This window comes from Malus domestica, chromosome 15, assembly GCF_042453785.1.
Source record: "Malus domestica chromosome 15, GDT2T_hap1".
Taxonomy (NCBI): domain Eukaryota; kingdom Viridiplantae; phylum Streptophyta; class Magnoliopsida; order Rosales; family Rosaceae; genus Malus; species Malus domestica.
In genome coordinates this window covers 5748302-5759372 of record NC_091675.1, presented here as the reverse complement: position 1 = coordinate 5759372, position 11071 = coordinate 5748302, and the positions used below count along the sequence as shown (strand labels likewise).

Below are 11071 nucleotides of genomic sequence, written 5' to 3'. Positions count from 1 at the left end.
GTGGTGTTCGTAGACATATAAAATCCCTCCACTTCAATGATCTCTCATATGCTTACGTGCAACAACTCGAGATTGCCAAGAAAACAACACTCTCTCTTTCCGTAGAGATAGCACCCTTTCTTTCTCATCCTCGGTCAGTTTCATTTCTCCAACCCTTTTATTTATAGGAAAACTAATAAAAAATATTTAAAAATTTTGAGTTTTAACGATAAAGACAAAATAAAGGGTAAAGTGAATAATATCAGGATTAAATTTTTAGTGTAAAAATATGATTTTTCGTTAGAGTGAACAATACCGCCAGCTTTTGTTAAAACTCTCTTTAGTTATTTAGTTTAGATTAATTCCTCTTTTTTTTTTCTTATTTATTTAATCCATCATAGCTACTCCTACTAGTCAGAGAACAAGGGGAAGAAGAAAAAAAATGAAAAATGCGGTGCCTTTAAATATTTGTTGGAATTTGAACGATGATTGAAGGCTCGGCACATTGGAACAACTGAGACGGAATATGCTTTCATCACCATAACTGCTATTCCCTCTTCCTTTGGCGGTTCCACAGAGCTTGGTCTTCCATTGAATTTGATGCTCTTTCTTGTTTGTTTCTTGATTTCGAGCTGTTTGTGGGGGATTCTGATTAAAAAAAAAGGGACCCCAGAGAGGGATTTTGTTCTTTTTCTGATGCATGCAATAACTGATTTGGAGCTAAAACTGTGGTAGATTATTAAATTTTGGGTTTTGATCAATTGGGTTGTTATATTGTAATGCAATCTTGGTAAATTGGTCATCTGGGTTGTCTCAGAATTCAATATTTGGATTAAAAGTTGGTTGCTTTGAAGGTTTTTCCTGAGGAAATCGACCGGGTGTGTGTAAATTATGATTGAGTTTTGAGATTTTGGTGTCCTGAGAAATTTGATAGGGGGAGGAATAGGATGTATGCGGTTGGGAGGCTAGGGAGTTATATATCCCGAGGCGTTGTACACGCCTCCGGCCCGTTCCACCCGTTTGGTGGAGCTGTGGATATAATTGTAGTTGAACAACAAGATGGGAGCTTCAAATCGTCGGCGTGGAATGTGAAATTTGGTAAGTTTCAAGGGGTTTTGAAGACAAAGGAGAAGGTGGTAAACATTAATGTCAATGGGGAGGATGCTAGTTTCCATATGTATTTGGATCATAAAGGAGAAGCTTATTTTCTTAGGGAGGTTGATGCAGAGGAAGGGGAAGCTGTGTTGTATCCTTCGTCTTCGAGTGATGAGACGGATGAGCAATGTCGAGAAAACGGGCAGCCATTGAAGTCCATGAGTTGCAATTATGATGCTGAGAATTTGACACCAGTTGGTCAGATTGAAACGCCTAATGGGAAGATTTTGTCCAGGACTAATTCCCGGAGGTCAAGAATTTTAGGGTTATTTGGGAGCAGGTCGATGAAGGAGCGCAAGAGTAAGGAGGAAGAGGGGGTTGATAGCGGGGTGAGTAGGGTGGATTCGTTGGAGGGGGTGGAGTTTGCAGCAAACCTTTTGGAAGTGAATTGGTCCACTAGTCTTGCCATTAAGAAACCCGGGAAGGACAATGCTTCCCCTTTTTTGTCTCCTAATATGTTGGTTAATGAAGATATGCAGATTGATGCCGAGCAAAGCCAGTTGAGCTTGTCTCTGCCTGTGTCTAGAGTATCTAGCGACGTTGATGAATCTATTATTGCGGCAACTGAACATGATGGGAATGCAATGGCTGTCATATCCAATGCCACAGGTTCTGATCCGGAAATTCAAAGTTTGGTTGAGCTAGAAGCTTGCCCTGGCAAGCATTTGGATGAGAAAGATGTTGTATTACCTGGCTGTGGCATTTCTCATACAGCCGGTGGGATAGATCGAGTCCAACCCTTTATTTATTGTGAAACATTGTACATTGCCAGAGAAGGAAGTGAGCAAGTTCATGCTGAAACAGTGCATGCCAGAACTGAGCTGCTGTCTAAGGTAATCTTTCTATCAAATCTGTTGCAATAGAAACCAAAAATTTTAAGCTATTTAGGAATTTTCAGATGCAGTGTTTTCTATGACTTATTTACCAACTCAAATAAGCTCGACAGTTAGGAAACAGAATTTGGTTATAAATGATGAATTAGCTAACATTATTCTTAATTATGTATACAACTGGATGCTTCAGACTGAGGTATTTAGTGTTCTTCATCAGGATTCAGTTACTGAGCAACATGCTGATGATACTTCCGTAGAGGTACAATCAGTGGAGGCTCCTGAAATTTGTTTACAAGAGACAGATACACATTCATGCACAGACCGTAATGCGAGCCGTGAAGGGCCAGCAATAGTTCAACCATGCAATAGTCAAACAGTCCAGCAAAATTCATTACCTGATTCGGTTCAAAAAGTTGAGTCACAGAGCATGTCTAGTTTAAACACCTATCGTGATCAAGTTCAAGAGGAGGAAAACATAGAAGAGGAAGATGTCGCATCAAGTGATTTACAAACCCCTTGTAAGTCCGTTAATGGCCATGTTGTGACAGAAGCAGCAAGTGTGTTGCCAGTGAGACTAGAGGAAGAACAATTCCTCTTCAGTGATGATGAAATCAGAGTCACTGAGGTTCAGTGCATGGAGTCACATTTTCCATCATGTGTAGGCGGAGAAAATTGTCTCTCGTGCAGTCCAAAAGACAGTACAAATTATGAATCATATCCATCTCTGGAAAAGTTTATTCCAGAAGATCCCTCAACTGATTTTCAGAAATCAACTGGAAAACTGAAGGCAGCATCAGCTGCAGTTGGTATTCCGAGAAATCATACGGCTGCTGCTGGCAAGGAAGTTGGGAGGCTGGTCGAATCCTTACCTATCATGTGGCCTCAGACTGACAAGTTGACTGCATTTGATGTTCATTATCCATTAAGCCATTCTCTGGACTCAAATGTCCATCCCTTGAAGTCGATATGGCAATGTAAAGATGATTTGAGCTTTAGAAAGTTTGACAGAGAAGAAGAGCAACAATTAGCACTGGAAACACCAGATAGCGAGAATGCTCCAGGTTCAGCGGAGCTCAAAGATGGTCCTACCAGTCCTGCAGTTGGTGAGAAACTTGGATATTTTCTTGTATGATATTTTACATTCGAGGATTTCCCGCACTGAATGTTAAAAAATTCTATTTGCTTTCTTGTCAGTAGTGTGTACATAATTACATTACACTATTAAGAGTTGATATATTCCAAGTCAGTGAAATATGACTAATATGACCATTCTTTTTTCACTTTATTTTTTGTTCGACTTATTGCCAGAATTTTCTTACCATTCTTTTTTCACTTTATGTTTTGTTCGACTTATTTGCCAGAATTTTCTCTGTGACGAAAATTGGAAGGGCCTCATTTTTTTTTTTCGGGAACAAAATAATCCATAAGTGGTAAAATGTAGAAAGGGACATAAATTTTGCTTTATGCAAAGCTCTCTCGTTGCAAACACTTCTTATATGTACTGCTTGTCAAACATTTTCCGAAAAATTTGATCTTGATATATGTACTAAATGATAGACTTATTATCTGAATTCTTAGTTGTTTCCATGGGATATAGCTGCTTTAGGATGATTTTACTTGGGATATAGCTGTCCACTGAGTTGAGAAAACTATTACAGGAGATCTATCCAAAGCAAATGTTGCCGCCAGTGGAAGTTGGAAACTCTGGCCTTTCGGTTTTAGGGGATCAAATTCCAGGACAGCAATGCAGCCAGATGTGAATGGCAGTAAAAGTCCTGAAGCTGAGAATGCTTCAGAGAGCACCGTTGGCACAGATGGAGATAAGAATATGCTTACACCCAAGGGGATGAAGAGAATGGAAAGGGCACTCGCTCCAATGTCTGAGCAGCTGGCTTCCTTGAAACTGAAGGAAGGGAAGAATACAGTAACCTTCACATTCTTTACTGCAATGCTGGGGAAGCAGCAGGTTGTTTATTGTTGTGATTTTTATTTTGGTTCTCATTCTGGCTGTTTGTTTTTCAGATATAGTTACTGTCCTTTTCTTATAGTTCTTGTTACTCAACAGGTTGATGCCAGAATATATCTGTGGAAATGGAACACACGCATAGTGATCTCAGATGTGGATGGGACAATCACAAAGTAAGTCTGTTCTTTAAAAAAAAAAAAACTTTGGTACATTGTATTTTGACAAATTTTTTCTGGATAAATAATGAACTACAGTGATTTTTTAGATAAATTTATCAAATATGAGTAACAGTAAGTTTTCTATAACGGTTCAGTTGTTCTTTATGCGTTCACTTGTTGATTACTGGGGATTCTCTTGGCCTGATCCCGCTTGATTTACAACTTTGTTTTACAGGTCAGATGTTCTAGGTCAATTCATGCCCTTGGTTGGGGTAGATTGGTCACATGTAGGTGTTACACATTTGTTTTCAGCCATTAAGGTTTGTTTGTCTTGTCCTTTAATATTCTAGTGCTCATGATGATTATTGTTTTGAAATCATGTTTATTTAGTGATGGCAATTTTCACATTGCATTCATCACTCCTTACCATGTATTTTGAGCACTCTGGTGGGTTGGCCTGTAGCCAACATATGTAGACGAAAACACATTGGGTCTCCCAAACCTGATATGTTGGCCCGTCTGTGACCAACTTATTCAGTTATATGGTGTCATCACCTTACATATAGTATTGATTACCTTTATAATGTGCCGTCTCTCATCTCATGTTGGCCCGTCTGTGACCCACTTATTCATATGTTTTATGTATGAATTACTTGTATAACTACACTGAAATTGCATCTTAAAAGGAATCGGTTATTATTTCTATGGTGCAGGAAAATGGATATCAATTGCTTTTTTTGAGTGCACGTGCCATTTCTCAAGCCTCTCTCACCAGACAATTTTTATTCAACCTTAAGCAGGTGTCATATGCTTAACTCGTGATAAATCCGTGATTTGCATTTTCAAATGAAAGTGACCAAAATACCATGTTTATTTATTTCTTTGCTTTGAAATATGCAGGATGGGAAGGCTTTACCAGATGGTCCCGTTGTTATTTCCCCAGATGGACTTTTTCCTTCTCTCTTTCGCGAAGGTAAGTGATGTGGGTGCACTTCTTTTTCTAGAACTTCAACAGAGGTTTAATTTAAATTTGCTAAAGTGTCCCATTTAGTTTTTCAGGCATTTTATAAGTTCGGTTCATTGCCCTTTTTTTGCACTTATCCTGATAAAACTGAAATGGTAAACTGCGTTTCATAGAGAGGAAGACCATCATTTCCTTGTTGAATAATGCATTTGTTGAGAAAAAGATTTTAGTGGCTAACAGAGCGGAATGTAAAATTACCTTTACTTTGATCACTAGACATCACATGCACTTTTCTTTTCATTAAGTCGTATGTAGTTTCTAATGCATAGACTGACACTGTTTTCCTCAGTTATCAGGAGAGCTCCTCATGAATTCAAGATCGCATGCTTAGAGGTTAGTATATAGGGTTTATCTTGACCTGTTCACTCGTTTTACTGCGTGTTTTATCATGTTCCTGATGTTAAATAATTTGTTTCATAGGAAATGTCCGAACAATAATATGGGTTCAAATATTCTTTTAAATATCTTACATTTTCCTATTTTTCAGGATATCAAATCATTGTTCCCTTCTGATTGCAATCCATTCTATGCTGGTTTTGGAAACAGAGATACCGATGAGTTTAGCTACCTTAAGGTTGGAATCCCGAAAGGAAAAATATTCATTATTAATCCCCAGGTAATTATGACCTTCATGATAATTTAGCAGCAATCCATAAATCTGTAATTGAGAAATGTCAAATGCCTACTTTTCCTTTTGATGATTTGGGTATGTAGGGTGAGGTTGCTGTGAACCGCCGAGTTGACACAAAGTCATATAGCTCCCTTCATGCTCTTGTGAATGGCATGTTTCCATCCACGAACTCATCTGAGCAGGTTTTGATTTTTCAACTTTAAATATTCATAGAGGCCTTATTTTGAAAAAAAAAAAAGGGCCTTTTTCTTTCCCCACCGTCCTCTCTTTCCTTTGTGGTCACTAACCATTTGAGCATGCTTTTTGTTTTTTTCCCTGTTCATTACAGGAGGACTTTAATACGTGGAATTTCTGGAAACTCCCCCTGCCCGATATCATTGTCTGAGGTGTTGAAGAGAGTTCATTGCTTTATGTAGCTAGCCTCCTCTAGATATGGAGACAGATAAATTCGCCATGCCTTTGTTTAGAATCGCTGAGGTAAATCCCAATTTCTCATTCGCTTAATCTGTCAGAAGCTGTGCATGGAATTTTTGGTTGTAGAAGGACAATGCTAGCTTTATCAAGACATTTTAGGACAGTATGTAGCTAGGAATTATTGTCTAAATGTCTACATTTACCCGGCGGGCTGATTTATTGGCGACCTGAAACAATATATCGAAGATAGGCACACGTAGAAGAGTTGGATCAGTCCCACCTCCATGCTGCTGCTTCATTTTTTTTTTCCCTCCTTTTCTGTTCAATCTAATTTTGTAGTCTGTTCGTGTATGTCCCGTGACCGCTTCAAGTTGTAACTATTCTTTAGAAGTCAAATGGGTAAATAGGCATTCACATGTATCTTAATCTGTAAAGTTATTGTTTCCAAATGTATATTGAATTTTCATGTGGATTCAAGTATGTAGTTTTGGTCCTTCTGTGGAACCCCTGTTGTTTTTTCCGTACTCACATTTTGCGAGATGTTAAAACGAGTACTTTAAAGATTTTCTGGGCCGGACTTGCGTGTCTTCATGAAAACATCTAACCTTATTTCAGCCTCGGCCTAGAAAATCTTTAGCGTATCCTTTTTTGTGGTCTTCGGTAAAGTATTAAATATTGATGATATCGGAAATATCGGTAGTTCAAAAACACGAAAATTTCGATGGAAATATCGAGATATTATCGATATCGATAAAAATTGAATAAAAACCACGGAAATTATAAGAAAAAATTGGAAATTTTTATTGAAACTTTGCAGGATGTTTATTTAGTCAATTATCTATTAGTTTATCATAAAAAATTGGAAGGAAATGCATTGCATGATAGATTTAACTGATTTAAGTTGATTATATAGCGAGCTGGCAAGCATTGTGAGTGTAGAACATATGTAGTAATTAATGAAAGAAGTTTAAACACACCATAATCATTTATATATAATGAATTAGTACAATATTTTACACTTTATACATTGCATGGTAAGATACATGAGTGACTTAGCAAGGTCTAAAATATCGATGATATCGGAAATATCGGTAGTCCAAAAAAATATCGGTAGTCCAAAAACACGGAAATTTCGATAGAAATATCGAGATATTATGGATATTTTAGATCATGGTCTTCGGTGATGTTTTGGCGTTTCTTCCGCGGCATAGAGGTGTATAGGTTTTTGCATTTACCTCCCTTAGTAATTAGTATTAGGAACTTGTGTAAAATTGGGTGTATTCCTGTGTGCGCTCACGTAATGTAGGAATAGTTATCAAATAATACATGATTTGCGGACTTTTATTTGGTACAAATGTATTAAGAAAATTTTACGTCAACTCATTAGTTTGGTCTTTTAAGTTTCAAAGTTATCAAGTTTGGTCTTTTAAGTTTCGGAGTTATCAATTTTGTTTCTTGTCTATTACTAGGTCATCAATGTAGTCATTGCCGTTAAGTTAAAAATATGTTTCAAAGTGACACCTAGATGAGCCCAATTCAGTTTAATTAATTTAATCTTTTTAGGCTTATGTTTAGCAATGATTCTTATTCTCTTTAACAAATCTCAATTTACCCTTACACTCTATTGTGTCTTACTTTACCATGTGTATTCTTGTTTTGTGTTTTAATTTGACATGTTCCGTTAATTCCGTCAATAAAATCGTTAAGTAGCTGATGTAGCAAGAACATTTAATAAATTTCTCAACTAAAAAGAAAAGTAGAAGAAAATAATCAACCCACACGTGTCACCTCCCTCCGGTCCCTTTTTCTTTCTCTTTCTCTTCCATTTCTTCAGGCATCTTTTGTATCTTAGTCTCATAAAGTAGAAGGAAAAAATATCTATGCGAAGATATACGAAAATGGAAGGGACAAAACGGGCATTCACGCTTGCCGAATCACCTGTACACAAACCAATAGCTACAACAAATGCCACCATCAACACAATACCCCCAACTAGAAAGATGAAGGAAATTGTAATTCTTAAAAACAAGATGAATAGATGGCTGAGGAAGCAGAATGGGATAGAGGAAGAAAGGGATTGGAGATTGGAGGGAGGAGAAACGGCTGGGTTTTTTTTTTTTTCTTTTAATTTTCTTTTCAATTTCGTAAACGGTATTTGATTAACCTTCACGGGGTAGCTCAATGGTTGAGGACAAATATCAAACCCCGTATTTCATACGGCATGTCTTGAGTTCAATTTCTAACGTTAGTAAATTGTATGATAATGACTAGGAGGAGACTGAAATACCACCAGCTGATTCCCTTTGCTAGAAAAAGGACAAGCTGTATTTCACTTTAATTGATAAATTTATCGTGTCTGCCACGTCAGCTACTAAACAGTTTTGTCGACGGAATCAATGGATAGGGCAAATTGGAACACGAAATAAGAGCACAGGTGGTAATTTAGATCTTCGTACAGTCAAAATTCACAATAGCGATAATTTAGATGTTCGTTTTTCTCCTGCTACTTAGATTTCAGAAGAATATTTTACCTCTACCTTGCCTTCCCCGTTGCTGCCATGGATGAATGCTATATATATATATATATATATATATAGCTACAGCTACTCATATGTAATTAAAGACTACGTACTATACATACACACAGATGCATACATACGAGGAGACATATATTACATTATCAGAGACTCCTTAATACTATAAGTACACACACACACACACACACATATATATATATATATAGAGCTACAGCTACTCATATGTAATTATATACATACACACAGATGCATACATACGAGGAGACATATATTACATTATCAGAGACTCCTTAATACTATAAGTACACAGATAGAACTAGAACAAACCCTGTACTTCAGCTTAATTTACAGTTTATACCCACATTTTAGGGCATAACTGGTAAGTTCACCGATCTCGTCGTCAATAGAAATGAAGCCGTCCTTGTTGGCATCTGCATGCCATATTGCTCTCCAAGCTCTGAAGGAGCTCCAACGCGACCCAAATTTCTTGAAGGCTGCCTTCAGCTCTTCCTTTGAAAGCCTGCCGTCTCCATCCTTGTCAAAACTTTTAAACACTTCCATCATCTGCTCCTTCGTCCACGGAATTATTTGGACCTTCTTATCGACAACTGTAGGTTCCTTGGTATTCCAGCACGGAACCCGGATCTCTCTAACCATATTAATCTTCAAATTCTAAGCCTCTGTGACTGATTTGCTCACTTTCTACAGGAAGTACAAGAAAGGATACACACACATATATATAAGTAGAGGGTTAGTGGCTTTTATGTATAGCACTATGTGCTTGTGGGGTTGTTACCCTAAACCCTAGCCTTATGTTCGAGAATTAAATAATATTTAATTCCTATCGATTAAACTGAAATATTATGCTTCATCCAAATCTTCCCAAACAATAGCATCTAAATATATAATTGGTATATGTGATATATTTTTGGTTTGTTTTTGTGCGTGTACGTAAAGCATGGAACTTTGTAAAGTGATGGATAATTTATATATATAGGTTATTCTTGTTGATTAGGTCAGCTAGCTTTGATTTTTCCAGCAGTTTCATTTTGATCTCTACAAGTGAGTGATGAAGTGCCGAAAGCTACAATGGATCACAGCAAAGTCATTCATATCTGTCAACAGTTCACAGAGATCGAAAATAACAAATCAACTTTTTTAGGTTTGGGAAGCATCTGTTTTCATTTTCTTTCTTTGGACACGCAGAGACAAGTATTTAAATTAGTTAGGCATATAGATAGTTGCAGAACGCATGATATGAACGAACTAAATCAAATTATTAGTATTTCATTGTTGCATTCATCAAACAGTCGACCTAATATCTGCGGTTGGAGAGATAGAGTTGATGAGATTATGAGTGCATAGGATTATGACAAATGTCTATGTGTTATTGGTAGTGGTCTTAGTTAGTTAGTAAAGAGGTGTCTCACTAATGTATAAATATCAATAGTTGTAATTATTCTAAACAATTTGAATGAAAGAGAATATTCAGTTTTAACAAACTTTCCCTCTCTTCTTTCTCTCTCTAGTTTACTTAGTTCTTAAGCTTTTACATTGTTGACATGGTATCATCGCCGAGAGTGGCTCACGCCTCCCATTCACGATCCTTCGTGCTTCCGTTACTCGTCTCCAGTTGTGATCAGTGTTAGGTGACATCTCCGATCATCAATTTTTTGTCTTCTTTGATTGTGTATCGGTGTTTGGTGTTGGCAATGTATTGTCTGTGATTTGTTGATCGATGTTTCAGTTGGTTGAATTGCTGGTTTCTTGATCGTCGTCGTACATTAGGTTATGTTGATTCTTTCGTTTCTTTCAGCCCATCGTGTTTGATCTGTGAATTGTTTACAGCTTTCTGATAATCTGTAACCCTAAGATTTGGGGGTTTCTTGTTTCGTATTCACATGATTGTTGATTTCTGCAATTATTGGCTTGTTGTTGTTGCTGGTGGGTTCAATTAAGTTTATGTGCTATTCTTGAGTATTAAAATTGTCTCAATATTGTTGAAGTATGACACACAAATTGCTGAAAGCTATGGTGAATTCTGTTCAATTAGCGCTTACACAATCTCCTATTTCGTCTTTAATTCCGAGTGTTGGGAATACTGTAACGGTGAAACTCGATGATTCCAACTATGTTATATGGAACTTTCAAATGGATCTATTGTTGGAAGGAAATGGAATTGTTGGTTGTGTGAATGGTTATATTCCATTTCCTGCTAAATTTGAGGATTCTGATTCTGAAGAAGAAACTATTGATAACAATCACCATGTCTCTGATGCGTACAAAGTATGGAAGATTCATGACAAAGCTTTGATGACTTTGATTTTTGCTACATTGTCTCCTTCTGCTTTGTCCTGTATTATTGATTGTCAGA

At 37.1% G+C, this 11071-nt stretch overlaps 1 protein-coding gene across 3 annotated transcripts; it reads left to right on the top strand.

Annotated features, from left to right (window-relative positions):
- The first annotated feature begins 368 nt into the window (after positions 1-368).
- LOC103455981 (phosphatidate phosphatase PAH2) lies at positions 369-6664 on the top strand. 3 transcript variants are annotated; one of them, XM_008395599.4, is made up of 11 exons: positions 369-1967; positions 2185-3070; positions 3626-3933; positions 4033-4106; positions 4327-4411; positions 4805-4891; positions 4992-5064; positions 5405-5448; positions 5603-5731; positions 5830-5928; positions 6075-6664. In XM_008395599.4, exons 1-11 carry the CDS (start codon positions 927-929, stop codon positions 6129-6131), a joined length of 2883 nt encoding a protein of 960 aa, XP_008393821.2. In that variant the 5' UTR covers positions 369-926; the 3' UTR covers positions 6132-6664. The 3 variants fall into 3 exon arrangements, with proteins under 3 accessions (XP_008393821.2, XP_028949596.1, XP_008393820.2); XM_029093763.2 differs by having other exon boundaries at positions 393-1967; positions 2158-3070; positions 4327-4378; XM_008395598.4 differs by having other exon boundaries at positions 393-1967; positions 2158-3070.
- Positions 6665-11071: the final 4407 nt, after the last annotated feature.

Excerpts from the sequence above, each read along its gene's own strand:
- LOC103455981 (XM_008395598.4), top strand. The coding sequence starts at position 927 with ATGTATGCGGTTGGGAGGCTAGGGAGTTATATATCCCGAGGCGTTGTA. Across the intron at positions 1,968-2,157 it reads GAACTGAGCTGCTGTCTAAG|ACTGAGGTATTTAGTGTTCT; the intron begins GTAATCTTTCTA and ends TGGATGCTTCAG. Across the intron at positions 4,107-4,326 it reads GTGGATGGGACAATCACAAA|GTCAGATGTTCTAGGTCAAT; the intron begins GTAAGTCTGTTC and ends TTTGTTTTACAG.